Here is a 22,605-nt window from a genome sequence, read left to right on the forward strand (position 1 = left end):
TCAGGAGCATGCCCAGGCGTTGTAGGGAGGTCATACAGGCACGTGGAGGCCACACACACACTACTGAGCCTCATTTTGACTTGTTTTACATTTACGTCATTTAGCAGACGCTCTTATCCAGAGTTTTAAGGACATTACATCAAAGTTGGATCAGCCTGTAGTGTGGTTTTCCACTTTAATTTTGAGGGCGACTCCAAATCCAGACCTCCATGGGTTGATAAATTTGATTTCCATTGATAATTTTTGTGTGATTTTGTTATCAGCACATTCAACTATGTAAAGAAAAAAGTATTTAATAAGATTATTTCATTCATTCAGATCTAGGATGTGTTAGTTTAGTGTTCCCTTAATTTTTTTTGAGCAGTGTATATAGCCAAGTTATCATTTCTAATTGTATCTATTACTTTTAGTGTTTTGCTTTATTTCTTTTTCGCTCTGCATTGTTGGGAAGGGTCCGTAAGTAAGCATTTCACTGTTAGTCCACACCTGTTCTTTACGAAGCATGTGACAAAATTTGATGGCAAGCCATTTGAGAAAGCCAAAAGAAACAAGGCCAAATCAGCGGGTGCAGTTCCCCTTTAACGCTGCCAAAAAAAAGACACTATTGGCTCTATTCTTCCAAACTTTGACCCTTCCTTGAGGGTTGCTTACATTAAGTAAAAGCCAAGTGTCAGTCTTGAATATACTTCCCTGTGTATTTTCAGAAAATTTTGGAGCACAGAGTTCTTGTTGATTTTAAGTAGGAAGTTACCTCACTGTGTATGATGTAATGTTGCCAAGTCTACCTTTTTTGTTTGTTCAAGTACTAATAAAATGGCATTTAGGACAACTTAATAACAAGGAAAACTTTAATTGCATTACAATTTACAACAAACCTGATTGTGAAAGTTCACAGGCAGCAAAGTACAAAACGATTATCACAATGTACCTGTATAAAAAAAACAAAAAAAACCATTCAATCTCCAGAGGTGAATACACCTTATTGTTAGTTGGAACTCAGACAATATACACTCACCAGCCAGTTTTAGGTACACCACCCTGTTCACGAAAATGGATGGCTCCTACAGACAGTCACGTGGCCTGCTATATTAAGCAGGCATTCAGTTACTGTTTGATTTAACGTTAGAATGGGAAAAACAAGTGACCTAAGCGACTGAGCGTGGTATGATCATTGGTGCCAGGCGCGCCGGATCCAGTATCTCCGAATCAGCCGCCCTCCTGGGCTTTTCACGCACAACAGTGTCTAGGGTTTACCGAGAATGGTGCAACAAACAAAAAAACATCCAGTCAGCAGCAGTCCTGTGGGCGAAAACAGCTTGTTGATGACAGGTCGAAGGAGAATGGCAAGAATCGTGCAAGCTAACAGGCGTGCCACAAACAGACAAATAACGACGCAGTACAACTTGTGTTCAGAACTGCATCTCCTTGTCACAGATGGTCTATTGCAGCAGACGCCCACACCGGGTTCAGTGGGCACGCCAAAAAACAAAAATAATCAATAGGTGTGGGGAATGTTTTCCTGGCACACGTTAGGTCCCTTGATACCAATTGAACAAACGTTTGACACCTTGTAGAATCCATGTCCTAAAGAATTCAGGCTGTTCTGGAGGCAAAGAGGGGTCCGACCCAGTACTAGATGGATATACCTAATAAACTGGCCAATGAGTATACAGTACATGTAAGAGCAACAAGCAGGTAAGACAGACACTATTGACCTATTCCTTTCTTCCATATTCTTGAGCCCTCAAGACAGAACTCTCAACATCACCCAGAAGTTGAATGCACCAATTTGTAAGTCGCTCTGGATACGGCGTCTGCTAAATGACTTAAATGTAAATTAGACGACACAAAATGTCTGCCACAAAACAATTGGCGAAGTGCATACAAATAAGTCTTCAATTTACCCTTCTTCCATTGAGTCCGTTTTGTGTTCCAGAGAGTCATGGCCATAGTGAGACAGCACCATATGTAGGGGCAGTGGGGCCAGGCTGTACCCGATTCTCCACCCACCTCCTAAAGTGTGCACCTCCACCTTCCCCGTCATGGATTTAGCAATGGCAGAAACATCCTCCAGCTAATGATTACACCAATCCAATGCTTTTAAATCCATGACTGAGTGTGCGAGTGCACACTAGTAGTAGAGTAGACTCTGGATGCAAGCAGTGCTGTGTTCTGACAGACAGACGTGCTACTGGGCCTGGAGCCTTCTCCTCGTCGTCTGGTCCACCAGTTTGTGATAGTCATTCAGCTTGTCCTGCAGTTTCTTGTACATCTGAGAGGGAGAGGACAAGTAATGAGAGGAGCATGGTGGTGCGTTTTAACTTTTAAACTGAGGACAAAGTCATGTCAGGTTTGATGTCAGCACAGGTTGTCAAACAGATTTCAAAAATAGTATTTTGAATGGACTTACACTGGCGTTGGTCTGGGTCTTGTTGAGTGACTGGAGGAGCTGGTCGATGGACGTGTATGGGAGCCACACCAACGGTGCTGTGGCCGAGAGGGGCCTCTGTACAACACAGCATTACCAGAAAGAAACACTTAAAGGACAAACATTTGACTTTTCAATCCCTATTACATTTACATTTTAGACCCTTATCTAGAGATGAGAATCAAGTGTATTCAACTCAAATGTATTTATAAAGCCCTTTTTAGATTAGCAGATGTCAAAGTGCTATACAGAAACCCAGCCTAAAACCCCAAACAGCAAGCAAAGCATGTAGAAGCACAGTGGCTAGGAAAAACTCCCTAGAAAGGCAGGAACCTAGGAAGAAACCTTGAGAGGAACCAGGCTCTGAGGGGTGGCCAGTCCTCTTCTGGCTGTGCCATGTGGATATTATAAGAGTACATGGCCATTAAGGCCAGATTGTAAGATGGGTAAAACAACCACACATCCTAAACATGGAAGTGATGTACAAAACATTAGGAACACCTTCCTAATATTGAGTTGCACCCCCTTTTGCCCTCAGAACAACCTCAATTCGTCGGGGCATGGATTCTACAAGGTGTCGAAAGCGTTCCACAGGGATGCTGTCCCATGTTGACTCCAATGCTTCCCACAGTTGTGTCAAGTTGACTGGATGTCCTTTGGGTGGTGGACCATTCTTGATACACACGGGAAACGGTTGAGCGTGAAAAACCAAACAGCGTTGCAGTTCTTGACACACTCAAACCGGTGCGCCTGGCACCTATTACCATATCCCGTTCAAAGGCACTTAAATCTTTTGTCTTGCCCATTCACCCTCTGAATGGCACACATACACAATCCATGTCTTAATTGTTTCAAGGCTTAGAAATCCTTCTTTCTCCTCCCCTTCATCTACACTGATTGAAGTGGATTTAACAAGTGACATCAATAAGGGATCATAGCGTTCACCTTGCCAGTCTATGTCATGGAAAGAGCAGGTGTTCCTAATGTTTTGTACACTCAGTGTATAGTGTACCTCGATGCCAAAGTACTGGTGTCCCTTCCCCAGGAGGGCGTCTACATACTCCAAAACCAGCTCAGCTGCTGCCTCCAGCAGGTCATAGTTCAGGTAGAGCCTTAACAACGCTGCAGCGTCCACCCCCTGACAAAACAAGCTTGTGTTATCATACACAGGGAGCAAATGCAACTACAAAAAGGTACATTTATGGACTCCATTTAATTCATTTCTAGGTGTCCTTCTCGGAAAATGTGTATTGTATTTAGTATAATGTAAATGCATACAACAATATTTGCACAAATACTATGCTCTCTCACCTTGAAGGCATTGACCAGCCAGTCGGGCAGCGGTACGCCATGTGACAGCAGCTTGTTGAGGACACAGCGATGGTGCTGAGCATTCTGGGTAGGGTGCTTCTCCAGGTAGGAGGCCAGAAGGCGCCAAGCCTCGTCTGTCGCACTGGAGGAAAAAAATATATGTTTTTTTACTCACACGATTTCACTTCTATTTTTATTGCACTGTTTTTAATATTCCCAACAGCACCACAAGGTGGACAATGTGGTATTTTCTAGCCAATTTGTACCATGAAGAGGTCATAATTGAACCAACCTTGATTGTTTGGTTGTGATGATGGTAGACAGCTGATTGGCAGCCAGCCAGTTCCAGGCTCCATTCTGTTTCTCCTCTCCACCATACTGTAACTTTATACACCTGGAAATACAAAAAGGTGGATATTTGTAGAAACACAAAAGAAAATGTAGGGAGACATTTTTTTAAACACTGCCAGCATCACCACAAACAGGAAGAAACCCCCTGTATCTACATTAGTTAGTTAGGACAAGGCAAGACTAATTACTTTGGTGTGATCACTACAGGCTGAATACCAACGCTACAGGCTGAATACCAACGCTACAGGCTGAATACTAACTGCATGCATAATTAGGAAATTCACGTCAATCATGCTTTGTCAACGAGGGATATGCGCATAAATTCAAGTCCATCTGTGCAGTTGACTCTGCCCTAACAGCCTGTTACTTACTTGAAGGCAAGTCCCTCGAAGATGGAAGTGAGGGAGAGTTTGAAGGTCTGGCAGAGAGAGAGGGCACAGTCGAACAGTCCTGATTGGACCAGTAGGGACACCATCTCCACTGCAGAGGCGCTGCCTGCAACACCACACACAGACCAACAGATAGTACTGTGTTACATTTCTGGTGTTGTGAATTTGTTTCCTTACAGGAATAATGTTCTGCCCTTTAAATTATCATCACATTAAGAGGTATCAAGGCAAACAATCATTGGTGATAGCTTACTGACAAGTCACCTTTCATTCACTTTTGGGAATATGTTACCTGCGATGGCAGCGGAGGGTGGGTGGTGCTGGGCCAGAGTGAGGCGGCTACGGGCCAGGGCATACTCCTTCTGAAGGTCCTTCAGCTCCAGGATGTCTATCTGACCACTCACTGCAGTGACACAGACATACAATTACAATACTGTACAACTTAGAGCCTATCATCATACACATTTCACACCGTTTACCAAACAAATAGTGGTGTAAAGATGGTAATGAACAAACATTTACAGAGGTAATTATAATAATCACAAATCGATATCTATGCCTATAGTGGCTCACCTGGACCAGTAGCAAACTCTCCATCGTAGTTCCTCTTTGGTGATGCGGCGGGCCTCTCATACACCGCTCCAGAGGAGGGTTGGACGATCCAGGCGTAGTCAGGTCTAATGAGTCGTAGACAGTTGAGGGAGGCCAGGCAACAGTTGACCTGTTTCTGTAGACCGAGCTGTGTCCTTACCTCCCGGCCCAGACGCATGCCGTACTCAAACATCACCGTACCCGCTGGAGGACAGAACACACACACAGGGACAAACACACACATAAATGGAGAGTGCGTAAAAAGAAATACCGCCACCCTCATTTCCAAACAAAGTGCTAATATCTGACAGAAAGAGTCCCAGGCTCCTCTCACCTTTCCTGTAGTTGTGTCTGTTGATGTGGAAGGCGTAGAGCAGTTCGTAGTAGTTGTGGGACATCAGGTCCACTGCTCTGGCTCTGGACTCTATGATGCTGACCACCTGCAGCCAGAGAAAGAAACAAGAGGAGGGTCAAACACTTCATCTGATTGATCTAATACAATTATATAGTCCATAATGCGCTCTACTGGGCTCTAACCAAATGTAAAGAGAAAGTAAGTGTGTCTACCTCGTCGTGCAGGTTGACGTAGGAGAACTGGACCAGGTCCTGTAGCTGAGAACGCTCACACAGAACCACTACAAGCTGACGCAAACAGTCTAACTGGCTGCTGGAGTCAGGGTTCTGTGTGAGGGCTTCGTAGGCTTGGCTGTTGTGTCCCAGGTCCAGGTGATGCTTGAAGATGCGGGTCCACAGGGCAGCCTGACTCCTGGGGTCGTTGACAGCCTCTGTGATGGCCAGAGTGGCTAGATGGATGACCAGCTCTGGCAGACCAACATCCTCCAGCAACCGCAGCACCTAACACACACACTTGAGAATAAGTAAAACACTGTACCAAAAACCCCCACTAACATACACCACACGCATCCAGATTATTTTATTTGAAAGGGTTCATTGGGCGTGAGCAGCCGCCTACTTTTAAGAAATAATCCAAAAGAGCATGTTATTCATTATCTAAAGAACGGGTTCCAATAGTAACCTTGTTGTAGTACTGTAGTCTCGGTGCAGCCGCAGCCTCCCCCTCAGCTCCTGTCAATCTCAGAAGAAACTCCTCCTTCTCCACCTCTGTCGCCGCCTCCTGGAAACACTGCAATGCCTGGACACAACATGCCACAAATGGGAGTAAAAAAAAACACCTACTGGTGCTGCTCGGTCACACCTGTGAAGCAACAACTCGTAGAGAAATATTTACATATTTCACGCTTTCAGCCACTACACCTTCAGTACTACTGCAACAACTCTTCCATAGTCATAATGGCACGTTGAAATGAAACCGCAACCCTTAAATGGAACTGACAGCATTTTAGCAACATTAAATCTTATTAAAATCTGTTCATATACACCCCCAGGAAGAATGACACTTTAACCATTTTATGACAAGCGAGCACTTAGTATACGTGAACTTGAAAATGACCATATCTAAGGCATTTGTGAAAGTTCTATAGCAATATAGAGTGGGAAAGCGGCCGTGCGTTTGGACAATTAACTACAGTAAATAAAACATCTGTCTCGTCCAGGACCAGAGTCTACGCAGACCGGTGCGCCATAGCCAATCAGAGCTACAGTAGGCCTTTATTTGCCACACAGGCCTGCCATCATTCACTTTGAACTGGACTGTGTGTTTACAGGCAATTGCAACAGCGCGACTTTTGATCATTAGAACGTAGTCGGCAAAAGCCACAAAATACACCCGAATGGATTTCTGCAAATATGTCAATACCACTTGGGAGTCCTCTTACATTTGGGAACTTTACAGTCTCATTGATCAAACAACCATACAAAAAGGTAGGCTCGCTCTCCCTCAGTTATGCACATCAACAAAAATATCAACTAATGCTAGCCAGAGAATGATGAGCTAACATCTAACGAAGGAACATTAGATACACCCTCTCAAACTTTTTCAGCTAGTTGGCCGTCAAAATTGCACTGAAACGATAGGGAATTGTAGCCTATTCGTCCTTCTGCAGCTTTCCTGCCAACAATGCATGCTTGTCCCAACCAAGCACCCAATGCTAACTGGCTAAAGTTGGCTAGCTAGCTAGCTACTTCCAGACATAAATGAGAGAACACCTTACTCTGAATTTGCGAACGCAAGAGATATGCTAACTGGATAACAGTCGTTCAAGTTCTTGCTAGCTAACCAAATGACACCTGCATCACGCACCCACTCCTCCAATGACATGACATCTTCCAAGCAGCTAGCTAGCTAATGTTCCGTGTTTTTAGCTTGCTACATAAAGACACGATAGCCTTTTAGCCATGTTATGACTGACTTGTGATCGCCCTTTTTAGTTTGATTGTATTGTCATTCCCAGCCTTTGTTACATTCATCCAAAATATTGAGCCATTTAAACAGTGCATCCCGAATGGAGGCAGCAAACATTGTACCAGGCCAGCTGTGATTTACAACCTGATAGCAATATTATTTTGACTACCAAGAAATGTATTGGTGAATTATAGCTATAGTGGTCCTCTGTAGCTCAATTGGTAGAGCATGGCGCTTGTAACGCCAGGGTAGTGGGTTCGATCCCCGGGACCACCCATACGCAAAAATGTATGCACACATGACTAAGTCGCTTTGGATAAAAGCGTCTGCTAAATGGCATATTATTTATTATCATTATAGACTGAACCAAAATATAAAAGCAACATGTAAAGTGTTGGTCCCATGTTTCATGAGCTGAAATAAAAGATCCCAGAAATGTTCCATATGCACAAAAAGCTAATTTCTCTCAAATTTTGTGCACAAATTTGTTTACATCCCTGTTAGTGAGCATTTCTACTTTGACAAGATAATCCATCCACCTGACAGGTGTGGCATATGAAGAAGCTGATTAAACAGCATGATCATTACACAGGTGCACCTTGTGCTGGGGACAATAAAATGGCCACTAAAATGTGCAGTTTTTTTTCACAACACAATGCCACAGATGTCTCAAGTTGAGGGAGCATGCAATTGGCATACTGACTGCAGGAATGTCCACCAGAACTGTTGCCAGAGATCTGAACGTTAATGTCATTTTAGAGAATTTGGCAGTACGTCCAACCGGCCTCACAACCGCAGACCACGTGTAATCAAGCCAGCCCAGGACCTCACATCAAGCTTCTTTACCTGCGGGATCGTCTGAGACCAGCCACCCGGACAGCTGATGAAACTGAGTAGTATTTCGGTCTGTAATAAAGTCCTTCTGTGGGAAAATAACTCCTGATTGGCTGGGCCTGGCTCCCCAGTGGGTGGGTCTACTGAATTAATTTCAATTGACTGATTTCCTTATATGAACTGTAACTCAGTAAAATCGTTGAAATTGTTGCATGTTGCGTTTATATTTTTGTTCAGTATATTAATCATGCATTGAACTGCATTAATCTATTCTGCCAACAATGCCTTAGTGTACGTCATGGAATGTTGAGGCAAATATAACCTATTTTCAAAACCTCTTATAAAGTTGGTTTTGTAGCATAGACTGGGAATATTATATTTTTGACTGATATGATTGTTTCATATCTGATAAGTAGTTAAAACGCTGTCAGCTCCACTTTAAAAACACACCTTCTGTCCCTCTCCATTGGCCAGGTAACACTGTCCCAGCATGAAGCGGCAGGAGCCCACGTTAACCTGACACCACGGCCGAATGAGACGCACATACTCCTGGAGAGAAAAGGAGAGGTTAAAAAAGTACTCTATTTAAAAATGCATCAGTTGGCTTTTTAATTAAGTCTGCTTTGGGGTTCAATCAATAAATATATCTATTGTTCCAATTGGGAAATTGTTTACGCAGTCAAGGTTAAAAAAACAACAACCATGATCCAACACAAATAGTGTGTGAGAGGGTTGTTGAGTCCGTGGGAAGTGTCTCACCTGTAGTTGTGTGTACTGGCAGTTGCCCATCAGACACTCAGGGAACTGGAAGCCAAGGTTGTTGGGCCAGCTATAGAGATAGTGTTAAGGGCCAACCTTGACATTATTTACAGTACACCTCATTGCAACCCTCTAAGGTTAATAGTCAAATCGTTGCCTAAACACATACAATTTAGTTTAGCCTAGCTTTAATAGCATAGCATGTGCTAGCCATGTGGTGCGTAATAACAACCTTGCCTAAAGCATATTAACTCTAGCCTCGACAAGCCTAGCCGTGTAGGAGGACAGGAATAACCTTGCCTAAATATCAATTTTAGGGCTCACTTAACCTAATGTAAAATATGCCAGCCGTGTAAATAACCTTTCCTAGGGAAACATATCAACTCTTGCTTAGCCAAGCAGTCATGTGTGTAGTAGGATACAGTTGCTGAGCCAGTAGGGTGACTAAACTGGAGACCATGTGGGGCCAGTGGAGCAGGGCTGTGCCCGGGGAGGGGCTGTGCTGCCGGGAGTAGATCTGGCTAATGATGGCCTTTCGCGCTACGCTCTGGTAGAACAGCTCCACCACCGTCTGGGGGCTCAGGACTGAGGGGGAAGGAAAACAGAGTTGGATACAGGGATGTGATCAGGACAATATAGACAATCAGGACATTTCTGACAAAAGTATGATATTGGTTTGGGTTAGCTAGGCATATTTCAATGATGTATGAATAGAGGGCAATGTCAGAAGAATTCCTGATTAAACAGGAAAAAACAGTTGTCGCTTAGAGAGAGGCTTGAAGTCAACATTTAGGCTACACATAGGCACTGACCTGATCTGTTGCTGGCCATAGCAGGAGAATCAGACAGGTCCAGGACAGACAGGTGCTGTAGGTTGGCATCTCTGGAGGGAGAACACAATAAATGTCAACCAGACTGAATTCAATACGTTGCGTTGTTGGAGTGTATCTGCTGTGTGTTGTGTGTGTACGTACATGATGTGGAGGGGCACGGTGGTGGTCAGGCTCTGGGTGATGTGTTTGAGGAGATAGTAGGAGGAGAGAAGCTGAGAGGAGCGGGGGATCAGGTCCTGTTGTAACTGGAGCAGCTGAGCCCCTCCACCCAGGAACACCTGGAGAACACACACACAGTTAAGTAAAAAGAGCAGACTGACATGGGCGTGTGTGTGATGTAGGGGCGGACCCCATTAAGTCGACTGGTCGATTGTTTGGTCGATAGGCTGTTGGTCGATAGGCTGTTGGTCGATAGGCTGTTGGTCGACCAAGATTTCTTTAGTCGAGCAGTAACAAAAAACAATTATTTTCATGGTGTACAAGACACCTGTCTGAGTGGCGCCTGTCTGAGTGGACTAATCTATTGTGGAGGCCGTGGAGATGGCAGTCCATCACCAAGACATGCGCTATTGTATAAGGGTATATTACCTAAGAACAATGGTGCAACACTAGCACAAATATTTTATAACAAATGCACTTTCTCCCGCATTGGATAGTAGTCGCTGTCCACGGTTCTGAAACATCAACGTGCCGTTGAATTGGAGCCTTTTCCTAGACCATGTTGCTATGTGCATAACAGCAAAGTTAACCAGCATATTGGTGTTAAGAACAATGCGGCGGAGGCAGCAGCGGAGTTAAGAGAAGAGAAAACAGCACTTGCCTTAATTGTCTAAGAAAAGTGAGGAGAGAGGAAACGCCAACTACTGTATCAATCATTCATTCGTTAATGTCATCACACAGCATATGAATTTGTGTATTTTTATGCATATGTGTCACGTAAAGAGAGCAAAGGTTGAGGGAATAGGGAATGTTTTTCCTAAACAAATGAGGGATTTCGGTAACAGAAATTCAGTCAGAAATGGCTGTAATTATGTTGCAGCTTCAGCAACATGCACAGCGCGATAAACACTGTTGATGTTCTGTGGTGGTCGCTGCAGCAGGTAGGAGAGGGAGACAGTAGGTGCTGTTCACAGCCACTCGCTGTCATTATCTTTTAACACAGCGCAGCAAGTCTTAGCCCGGCCCGGCACAATCAAATCAATTGCGGTCAGACTCCCTCTAGCCATTTGTGCGTCTTAATTATTTCATCAAACAGTGCACTTAAAGCATCAGACAAGCACAGTGCATATAGTTGATTTGATGAAAACACATAGGATGTCTATATATGGAAAAAAAAGTTGTAACATTTCTACCAATCGATTGACGACTCTGTCGACCACGATTTTTTTTTGTCGGGGTCAACCATAGTGTGATGCGTTTGTATTTCTGTCTCAGTGTGCGTACTTACATTGTCTCCTAGGCGTAGGTAGAGCTGCTGCAGTATGAGCAGGTCCCTACAGAACAGGGCTCTGGTCATGGCCATCTGACAGACAGCCTGACACACCACAGCCACCGCTACACTGCTTCCATACAGCTGGGATAGACTGATCCGCACCGACAGGGACTGGCCTGCTGGAGCACACACACGCGAGACAGACGCGCGAGACAGACACACAGAGACACACACACACACACACACACACACAGGTCAAACACACGATCTCACACACACATCAGTTTAAACCGGTCCGTTTTCATTTGAAGGTCTGTCTGACCGCAGTTTGAACACAGACTGAGCTCAAACAGCATTCAGTTTAATTTTCTTCTCAAATAACAAGAAAACCTAAACTTACCAGTCAATAAAACAGGCACCATATAGCATTATCTAGGGCTAATCTGTGTTGATATATATTAGCCATGGTATAGCGTGGTAGGTATAGCATGGTAAAATATTATATAGGCCTTACCTGTGGTGAGAGACCCCTCGCCTCCTGGCTCCGAGTCAGTCTCCAGGTCCATCTCTCTGATCAGCACGGCCATGGCTGCCACCGGGTTACGGATGTCTTGTAGTTTGTTATGGATGTCCTCTATCACATTCTCACTACGATGGGAATGAAAGATACATAACAGTCAGTCACAAAACACGGTAATGCCTACATGTGAATGACCCATAGGAGGTCAAGAACGTTTGTTGGTTATTTTTCCAATTCATTAATTGACTTTCAAATTGGCCTCCATAGACAGTACATAGTCATTTTCAAAAACTGTTGAGGTGTGTGTACTGACTTGTCGTTGGCCAGTAGGTTCTCCAGCACCATCTCTGCAGCCCTCTCCGGTGACTGGAGATGTTCCAGGGCCTTCTCCATCTCGTAGGCCATGTCTCCCGGCACCGCGTCACTCACCAGCCTCAGACACTGCACCAGCTGCAGCACGTCACGACCAACCTCTGGGTCTGGACATAGGGAAACATGGTACGAGGAGAAACTGGGATGAGTTAGGGAGCCCCGCAGAGCCAAAATGGCAAACAATGTCTACCTTTTCAACAAGGAGAAACACATTCACATGGAGCCACTTAGAGCCATAATGGCTACATTGGCCACACTTGACAAAACCTCAGTAGGTAAAGAGCTCTCTGGATCTAAAATAGCTACTATACATTCTCAGTAGACACAGATAAATGAGAGGTCTTTACCCTCAGCCAAAGGTGTCTCTTCCTCTGAGAACAGGTACTCATCAAAAGACAGGTACAGGTGGTCCACAGCAAAGCAGGGCACCAGGAATGACACAAAGCCCTGGATCAAACACAGTCACTTATTGACTGCAATCCAGCAAAATTATTCTAATATGAAACATAAAAAGAGTATATGTTTTAAATGACCAGGTTTCCTATGTCCCCTTTTGGGTCACATGGTCCCAAATCAACTAAACGTATGCAAGAAGTTAGTGCAATGTAGTCTCTCTTCCATCCCGTACCTTCTTGAGCACACAGACCATGTGTGTATGTGGGTTGAGCAGCAGGCCCAGCGGTGTGGCCAGAGCCTCCTGGTATTGCAGACAGCAGGCGTAGAACTTGGACCAGAACTCCACCTGTAGCTGCCTGTACTCCTCCTGGCTGAACTCAAACTCAGTCACACTGCTCTGCAGCTAAAGGGGGAGATAGTCATACATCTAGGAAACGCAGCAGTGTCAGAAGGAGATTGTGTGTGTGTGTGTGTGTGTGAGTCAGAGGGGGAGAGAGAATACGCAGAAAGCAGGGAGTCTGGTCTAGCTTACCTCCTTCTCCACGGCCACCGTCACCTCTTTCTTGAGGGTCTCCCAGGGGAGATCAGTGATTCGCTCTGTGCCTCTCCTGTAAATCTGAAGGGCTTTGACTATAGCGGAGGCAGTGAATCTCAGGGAGGAGAAGAGCATGTCCAGGTAGGTCTCCTGTCATAACACAAGAGGACAAATTAGCTTGATTATAAAATCTAGTGTTTTTCTGATATGGGTAGGCACAATATGGAATAGGAGGATACTGATCAATTGCAATGATGTTTGGATAGTGGGCGATGTCATCAAATCAGGTTCTGATTAAATCAGTTCATTTAATTAAAATCGGATTAATCAATTCAAATCCCATTTGATATCAGTGATGAATGATGTGGTGTTGTCTTACCCTGGGGTCCTGGTGTGCGCCGATGTGGACCTCTTCCTCAGGGGCAGGCTGCACAAACACCTGGTTCCACTGACCTGCCGTGGAACTGTGATGTCACAATGGAGGTAAGCAGAGTAGGAGTGTGAAATGGACAGCAAAACAAATTCAATGTTTTTTATTTTACCTTTAACTGTTACCGCCCTCCAGTAACCTTTATTTAATGTTACAGATCATCTCTTGATATATAGGCATATAAGTCCATTACACTATCCAAAGGATAGTCTAAACAGCGTGTCATACTCACTGTTCGAAGTTGATGTATTTCACCACGGTTTGGTTGCCGTCGTCCAGCCATAGGCCCCAGATGGCCGTAGAAGTGAGAGCAAAGTCTACCAGTGTCTCCTGATCACACCACACACAGGAGAGGAGTCAGGCTGACAACACATTATATTTCTGAGATGAGACTTTCCACTACCTAACACACACAAACAATATCAAAATCCCAGACATTCTAAACCGACACACATTCTTCCCCAAAGACAACCCCTACTCACACACCCCCCCCCCACACCTTTCCTCCATGTACCTGTGTGGCAAACAGCGAGGAGATGTGGTCCAGGCTGTAGCAGTTGTTGTCTGTGGCCACCAGCTGCAGCACAGTGAACTGTCCCCTGGAAGGCACGGCCAGGTAGACTGCCAGACACAGCCCCGTGGAGGAGAAGGCTAGCCGCAGCCGATGGCCCTGTCCTGGGGAACGCTTCACCCCCCGGCACGCCGGCATGTATTCCAACATGTCAGCCTCCATCAGACATGCCTGGTCCTGTAGGGGGAGGGAGGGGGAAGAACGGACTTCTCATGTTAGCAAAACCTGTTTCAGTTCCAATTTTTGTATTATTCATTTAGTTGATATCCAGGTTAATATTCCTCAACATGTAATCAATTATGCTTACTTTTAGATCCAAATGAAAAAGTTTAACATCCTTCCTCTAAAGGACATTTCTTGGCACTGCTACATCCATTTGCGATATTACAACAAAGACGTTACTTTGAAAACAACTAACGCTGTTTTATTCCCTCGGACATCATTGCACACGCGATATGAAAAAGTATTTGCCCCCTTTCTAATATTCTCTACTTTTGCATATTTGTGATACTGAATGTTATCAGATCTTCAACCAAAACCTAATATTAGATAAAGGGAACATAAGTGAACAAATAACACAACAATTACATATTTATTTCATAAACAAAGTTATGCAACACCCAATTCCCCTGTGTGAAAAAGTAATTGCCCCCTTACACTCAATAACTGGTTGTGCCACCTTCAGCTGCAATGACTCCAACCAAATGCTTCGTGTAGTTGATCAGTCTCTCACGTCGCTGTGGAGGAATTTTTGCCCACTCTTCTATGCAGAACTGCTTTAACTGAGTGACGTGTGGGTTTTCAAGCATGAACTGCTCGTTTCAAGTCCTGCCACAACATCTCAATTGGGATTAGGTCTGGACTTTGACTAGGCCATTCCAAAACTTCCAATTTGTTGCTTTTTAGCAATTTTCATGTAGACTTGATTGTGTGTTTTGGATCATTGTCTTGCTGCATGACCCAGCTGCGCTTCAGCTTCAGCTCACAGACGGATGGTCTGACATTCTCCTGTAGAATTCTCTGATACAGAGCAGAATTCATGGTTCCTTCTATTAAGGCAAGTCATCCAGGTCCTGAGGCAGCAAAGCATCCCCAAACCATCACCACCATGCTTGACCTTTGGTATGATGTTCTTACTGTGGAATGCAGAGTTTGGTTTTCGCCAGGCAATACTGGAACCATGTCATCCAAAAAGTTATACTTTTGAATCATCTGTCCATAGAACCTTCTTCCAAGAGTCTTGATGATCATCCAGGTGCTTTTTGGCAAAACTTGAGTCAACTTTTTGGACGAGATGGGTCCCATTATGTCTGCCGAAAACCAAACACTGCATTCCACAGTAAGAACATCATACCAAAGGTCAAGCATGGTGGTGGTGGTGTGATGCTTTGGGGATGCTTTGCTGCCTCAGGACCTGGACGACTTGCCTTAATAGAAGAAACCATGAATTCTGCTCTGTATCAGAGAATTCTACAGGAGAATGTCAGACCATCCGTCTGTGAGCTGAAGCTGAAGCGCAGCTGGGTCATGCAGCAAGACAATGATCCAAAACACACAATCAAGTCTACATGAAAATTGCTAAAAAGCAACAAATTGGAAGTTTTGGAATGGCCTAGTCAAAGTCCAGACCTAATCCCAATTGAGATGTTGTGGCAGGACTTGAAACGAGCAGTTCATGCTTGAAAACCCACACGTCACTCAGTTAAAGCAGTTCTGCATGGAAGTGGGCCAAAATTCCTCCACAGCGATTTGTGAGACTGACTAACAACTACAGGATGCATTTGGTTGGAGTCATTGTAGCTTAAGGTGGCACAACAAGTTAGAGTGTAAGGGGGCAATTACTTTTTCACACAGGGGAATTGGGTGTGGCATAACTTTATGAAATAAATATGTAATTGTTGTGTTATTTGTTCACTTATGTTCCCTTTATCTAATATTAGGTTTTGGTTGAAGATCTGATAACATTCAGTATCACAAATATGCAAAAGTAGAGAAAATTAGAAAGGGGGCAAATACTTTTTCATAGCACTGCATGTACTAGGATTTATTTTGTTCTGTTTCTGGACGCTCATGTCCTTTTCTAAACCAAAACACAAAGTGCCTGGGGTAGACCAGTGGAACTTTCACCTTTCTCAGATTTAACAGCATGTCATGCTTCTGGACTACTGCTTATGCAGACTGACCACAGAATTCAATAGGACAGTATCTCTATGGGACTGACCCTATAGGACCACATGCGTAGTTTATGGTCCTGACACAGAGCCAAGATGAAGGTGTCGTCCTCCAGTTCCCTCACAGCCAGACTCAGGACCAGATCTCCAGGGCTCTGCTCACCTCTGGACGGGACACACAGGAGCACAGGGAGGGTTACACATACACACAAACAAAATAACCAGGGTTGGTTTACACAATGGGGGCGATTACACGGGCCCAGACTCAATCTATTAATGAAGTAAAAAAATATGTATTCTAACCTGATGGCAGTTGGCATCCAGCCAGCCAGTCTCTGCATCACAGAGCTTGTCTTCAGCTCCAGAATGGTCACGCTGGCCTGTGTGTCGTGTGGGGGCAGTGTGATGACGAGAATGCCCCCTGCGGGTGATGCCAGGGCGTAATGGGCCTCTCCCTGGTGGCTGAGCCAGGCTGCTGAGGCGGTGGGGCCTGCTGTCTGGCCCACAGGGCTGGGGATGACTGCGCTGTGGGACGGGTCTTGCAGACTCATTTTCCCCAGGTCTGTAAATATGGACTGCATCTGGAGCTCTGTCACCAGCTCCTGTAGAAGAGAGGTGAGGGAGGAAAAAGTATATTTGTATACAGCACAGTGTGTTGGGGAAAGGTTGTGTTGCGCTGTCCGTCAGAAAAGTAAAACATTGTATATGTCATCCAATTAAAAACATAGAACGTTTCACACAAATCATTTCTCCCCACTCCACTGCAACCCTGCGTCAGACACACGATTCATGCATTTTGGTTTAGAAGCATCCTAAAGAGGGACTTACGCTGCGGAACATGCGTGTGGGGTGCGGCAGCACCAGCCGGTGCACAGTCTGGTTGGTGACGATGAGGAGGATGACATTGTTGAGGGTCTCCTGGATGTGTATGCCTCCAGGCAGCAGGGGGCAGTGTGTGATCTTGAGTTTAACAGCATTGTTCAGTAGGTTGGTGTCCAGAGACTGCTCCACCAGCTGCACCGTGTCCCCGGAGGTGGACCTGGAGAGAAGACATAGATGAGACAGCACGTCAATCCCAATAAAGGCCTCGGAGGTGTGTGTGTGTGGGTGATGCATGTCAAAACAATTCTGCATTGACACATGAAGGCTAGCCTGGATCAGTGCCAGCTGCATCGTATGGATTTCTCAGTCTGGAAACTGTGTCACATACAGTGGTCCCTAGTGATGTTACGTTTGATACCGGAGCCCTGAGGCATGCGTCAGAATCGCTAAGCAGTTTACTTCAAAGCAGCGGTCCCTCAAGACTAGTCTAGGTCTAGGTCTACGACGCAGTCTAGCAAGACTAACGTCATAGAACACAGACTGGCTATAAATAGATAACATACCAGTGTTGATAAGAAATAAAAATCTGACCAAACAGAAACAAAAGAGTACATACAAATATATATATACATACAAATATTTATATACAAAAGTATGTAGACACGCCTTCAAATTAGTGGATTCGGCTGTTTCAGCCACACCCGTTGCTAACAGGTGTATAAAATAGAGCACACAGCCAATCGAGCACACAGTTTCCAATTCCCATAGACAAACATTGGCAGAAAAATGGCCTTACTGAAAAACTCAGTGACATTCAACGTGGCACCGTCATAGGATGCCACCTTTCCAACAAGTCAGTTCGTCAAATTTCTGCCCTGCTAGAGCTGCTCCGGTCAACTGTAAGTGCTGTTACTGTGAAGTGGAAACATCTAGGAGCAACAACGGCTCAGCCGCGAAGTGGTATGCCACACAAGCTCACAGAACAGGACCACAGAGTGCTGAAGCACGTAAAAATCGTCGGTCCTCGGTTGCAACACTCACTACAGAGTTCCCAACTGCCTCTGGAAGCAACGTCAGCACACAAACTGTTTGCCGGGAGCTTCATGAAATTGGTTTCCATGGCCGAGCAGCCGCACACAAGCCTAAGATCACCATGCGCAATGCCAAGTGTCGTCGACTGGAGTGGCGTAAAGCTTGCCGCCATTGGACTCTGGAGCAGTGGAAACACGTTCTCTGGAGTGATGAGTCACACTTCACCATCTGGCAGTCTGACAGACGTATCTGTGTTTGGCGGATGCCAGGAGAACGCTACCTGCCCTAATGCATAGTGCCAAGTTTGGTGGAGGAACAATAATGGTTCGGGCTAGGCCCCTTAGTTCCAGTGAAGGGGAATCCTAACGCTACAGCATACAATGACATTCTAGACAATTCTGTACTTCCAACTTTTCCTGTTTCAGCTTGACAATGCCTCCGTGCACACAGCGAGGTCCATCCAGTAATGGTTTTTTTCGAGATCTGTGTGGAAGAACTTGACTGGCCTGCACAGAGCCCTGACCTCAACCCCAATAAACACCTTTGGGATGAATTGTAACGCTGACTGCGAGCCAGGCCTCACTAATACTCGTGGCTGAATGGAAGCAAGTCCCTGCAGCAATGTTCCAACATCTATTGGAAAGTCTTCCCAGAAGAGTGGAGGCTGTTATAGCAGCAAGGGGGGGGACCAACTCCATATTAATGCCCATGATTCTGGAATGGGATGTTCGACAAGCAGGTGTCCACATACTTTTGGTCATGTAGTGTATACAAAAACATACATAGCAAGCACAACTCACCAGCGTATGAATCTGTTGCTAGTGATGGACAGGAGTTTTCCACTTTCCTCATAGTGAAAGCCTCCTGCGCTATCTGGGTATATCACACCGCCAGCAAGAGCATTCAGACCTGTCGAGAAACCACACATGACCTCTGGTCAGTTCCAATAGAAGCTTGCCCATGGTGGCTTGGCTTGTTGACAGTCTCAAACTGTTTAAGTCTGACAGGTGGTTGACCACTTGCTAGGTTTGCACCATCACAACTCTGTCCAATAACTAAAAGACAGCTGTCAATAAATGAGTTAAATCAGATGTGTTAGAATGCATGTCACTATAAAACCAATTGTCTAGCATTGACTTTCAGGAACTGGAAACTAACGCTGTAAAAAGCGCAGACCGTGGAAAGCTGCTAACAAACTACACATGCACGAGGATACCGATAATTGAGAATGTTTTCGGCGTAAGGTGTGGCTAAGCGGGGTACCGTACCGATGGTTAACTTTGGTTTAGGTTGGCGCTCGGGGGTAACAAAATCTTCCTGCAGAGGACACCGTTATCATACTAACTAGCGATCTAGCTAGTTAGTCACACGCCAGCTACATGATGTCAGTAGCTAGCATGCTAGCTAACCCGTTTAGCGCGCTAGCATGCATGGTGCGTCACTCACGACCTCATTGCATACATAGTTTGTCATATAAACCGTTCATATCAGCAAATAAAGAGCGGATGATTATTTTCATATTCATCAATATTTACCTAGGTTTACAGTTATCTCCCGGAATCTTGGTAGGGTTTCCCTCTCAAACCCACATATTTCTATGAAACTTCTTTCTAAGAACGCCGCCATCTTCCCCGCATTGAGTTGTGGGATTGACAAGGAAATGTACCGCCTTCGCTTCTTCTTCTTCTTCTTCTTCTTCGATGAGGTTTAACGACAGTTGGCATCCAATAAATGTTGCATTACCGCCACCTACTAGACTGGAGTATAACTCCCTTATACTTTGCTTTGAAAAATTACAAATAAAACAAATACCCTACCATCTAATACTACACTCACAAAATAAAAATAAAAATAATAATAACTAATAAATACTCCACTATTTAAATATATTTATTCCTACTTCAGGCCAACACCCTGAAAGAATGTGACACCACCACTTAACACACCCTGTAACTCTGCTGATGTCAAGTCTCGCACACCCAAATACCTGCCACCACAACCTCTATTTTTTATGACTTACGTTCCATCCCTGCAGGATAGTTGATAACCATTGCTATAAATGCCAAAAATCCAATCTTACTGAAACATATATCACTTGTTGGTTTATCCCTCTGTACTGGTACAGATATACTACTCACACCATTCCTCTCAGGATCCCTCCCCCTTGAACCATCTTCCTCTACTTTCTTCACTGCCTCAGCATATGACAACTTCTGCACTACTCTAACCCTGGAAACCTCAACCTGCCTTTCTCGCACCGGACATTTCGGATCCCCAGCCCCATGGGCACCCCTTACAATTAACACATACCACTACTTTCCCCAATGCCACACATTCCTTTGTCTCATGCCCTTCTGCACTTCTCACACCTAGGAACCTCCCTCCTACACACTGCTGCCACATGCCCATAAGCTTGACATCTGTAACAACGTAATGTATTTGGCACAAAAGCTCGTACCGGATAACTTATATATCCTAACATCCCTTTGTCGGGCAAAGACTCAACATTAAAACTCAAAGTAACAGACAATGACTCTTCTGTTTCTCCACTCACGCCACCCTGTCTGCGTCGCACCAAACAACGAGCATCACAAACACCGGGAATCTTCCCCTTCAGTTGGTCAGCTTTCACATTAACCGCTACCGAAGTAATCCCGCCTTTCAATGGCGCCTTTTTCTTGAGAGCGAAACAATTCACATTTCTTGCCCCCATTTGTTTAACACAGAGGGCCTGCTCCCTCTGACCAGCAGAAACACAAACAATTATCACAAGACCACTTCTGGTTACCCTCACCAATTTCACAGCACCCAACTCTGTTTTCACCCACCCTGAAACCGCACATGGATCAGCCAAAAGGCAAGGGTCCACTTTTTCCAAAAACTTCACTCCTACTGTCAGACTCATCTTTATCCTGACCCTCGGTGCTAGCCTCTGGCTCCGAGCACTTCACCACACCTACCACCTCCGATACTTCGCCCTCATTCACTTCCATTTCTCCTCCTGTCTTCAACTCACTCTGTCACACTTTCTACCATTCTTGTTTAACAAACCATCTCCCTTTTTTCCGCAATTTTAAACTGACTCAAGCTCACCCTCTTCCTCCCTCTCTCTCTTAAACCTCCTCTGCCTCTCTTTTTCCCTCCATTCCTCCACCGTATTCCAAGTATAACTCTCCTTATGATAGTCCTGCACTTCTCCTGATATACATCTAGTTCTTGCCTTGTCTAGGAACAACATTTCTCCTCCGACTCCCCCTACTCTTCCAATTTTCCCCAAGTCCAATAGGATAAATTGTACTGATTTCTTCATTATGTAGACCCTCAAACACTGAAGTCAGACATGTTTGTTTTCATGTGACGCACATCAATCCAGCTATGTCTTCTCTTCTGGCCTTTCAACATTTTAAAGCTGTATTAGCTAGCTTCTCCAGAGAGAACCTCTCTGGCTCTTATAAAACATAAGACCTATTAATTTAGCTACAGTAAAATAAAAATAGCTATTACATATTTCTACATGATTTTATTTTCAGGTACAGCTAGTATAATGATTAAGAAACATTTCACAAATAATTGTGATTTAGGACACTCAAATGTCCCAATTCGATGCTGTTAGAATATAAAATACAATAGAATAGAAAAGTTATTGTCGTGTGGTTCTGAGCCTTTGGCTTCACACTGACATTTAATAATATGCCATTTAGCAGACGCTTTTATCCAAAGCGACTTACAGTCATGCGTGCATACATTTTTTTGTGTATGGGTGGTCCCGGGGATCGAACCCACTACCTTGGCGTTACAAGCGCCGTGCTCTACCAATTGAGCTACAGAGGACCACATTGAGCTACAGACATTTACACCAACATCCAAGTATTTTCTGGATGTGTCAGAAGCGGTCAAAATGGGTCCCCTAATAGTTAATATTGTACATAAATGTACTCATTGGACAGAAAGAAGCACACCTCCCACCCACCCATAATATATTGTTGATCTAAAACTAATGGATTTGTGTGAGGACAGACGCTAGGAGACGAGCAGCAAGTACAGGGAGTGAGCATTGAATATAAACAGACATGCAACAAACCACGGACAGCGTCTGGACAGGGGAAACATAACAACATTAATGCTGACACGGGGATCACAACTGAGGAACAGACAGATATAGGAGAGGTAATTAAACAGTGATGAAGTCCAGGTGAGTCCAATGAAGCGCAGATGCGCGTAACGATGGTGACAGGTGTGAGTAATGATGGGCAGCCTGGCGCCCTCGAGCGCAAGGGGGAGGGGGAGCAGGCGTGAGATTTGTGTGTTTTCAATTTTTCATGAGATTTAAAATGTATTACGTAATATTATGTAAATGAAATATACAGCATGAGTCAACATTAAAGACACAAGTTGAAGTCGCAAATTAACTGACTTCCATAGTGTTGAGCAGTCAAATCTGTCACAGTAAAGGGCAAACAGTTGTGACTGCTTATCACAAACATGCATAGTTAATGTCAGAATAT

General features: G+C 44.7%; 1 protein-coding gene across 1 annotated transcript; it reads right to left on the minus strand.

Moving 5' to 3' along the window:
• Window positions 1-1,585: 1,585 nt before the first annotated feature.
• Window positions 1,586-19,741, minus strand: LOC121559011 (nuclear pore complex protein Nup160). The gene is made up of 30 exons (XM_041872305.2): window positions 19,636-19,741; window positions 18,901-19,009; window positions 17,075-17,285; window positions 16,550-16,848; window positions 16,297-16,411; window positions 14,019-14,252; window positions 13,737-13,834; window positions 13,454-13,538; window positions 13,072-13,224; window positions 12,772-12,942; window positions 12,491-12,590; window positions 12,085-12,250; window positions 11,766-11,899; window positions 11,267-11,430; window positions 9,961-10,097; window positions 9,799-9,869; window positions 9,409-9,571; window positions 8,987-9,056; window positions 8,678-8,776; window positions 6,107-6,223; window positions 5,638-5,925; window positions 5,405-5,510; window positions 5,053-5,274; window positions 4,772-4,882; window positions 4,462-4,585; window positions 4,032-4,133; window positions 3,740-3,881; window positions 3,441-3,566; window positions 2,411-2,506; window positions 1,586-2,272 (listed from the first exon to the last, which is right to left on the minus strand). Exons 1-30 carry the CDS (start codon window positions 19,724-19,726, stop codon window positions 2,189-2,191), a joined length of 4,188 nt encoding a protein of 1,395 aa, XP_041728239.2. The 5' UTR covers window positions 19,727-19,741; the 3' UTR covers window positions 1,586-2,188.
• Between the last annotated feature and the right edge of the window lie 2,864 nt (window positions 19,742-22,605).

Source organism: Coregonus clupeaformis, chromosome 19 (genome assembly GCF_020615455.1).
Source record: "Coregonus clupeaformis isolate EN_2021a chromosome 19, ASM2061545v1, whole genome shotgun sequence".
NCBI classification, from domain to species: Eukaryota; Metazoa; Chordata; class Actinopteri; order Salmoniformes; family Salmonidae; genus Coregonus; species Coregonus clupeaformis.

Excerpts from the sequence above, each read along its gene's own strand:
- LOC121559011 (XM_041872305.2), bottom strand. The coding sequence starts at position 19,726 with ATGGCGGCGTTCTTAGAAAGAAGTTTCATAGAAATATGTGGGTTTGAG. Across the intron at positions 16,412-16,549 it reads TGGATGCCAACTGCCATCAG|AGGTGAGCAGAGCCCTGGAG; the intron begins GTTAGAATACAT and ends TGTCCCGTCCAG. Across the intron at positions 9,870-9,960 it reads ACCGTGCCCCTCCACATCAT|AGATGCCAACCTACAGCACC; the intron begins GTACGTACACAC and ends TTCTCCCTCCAG.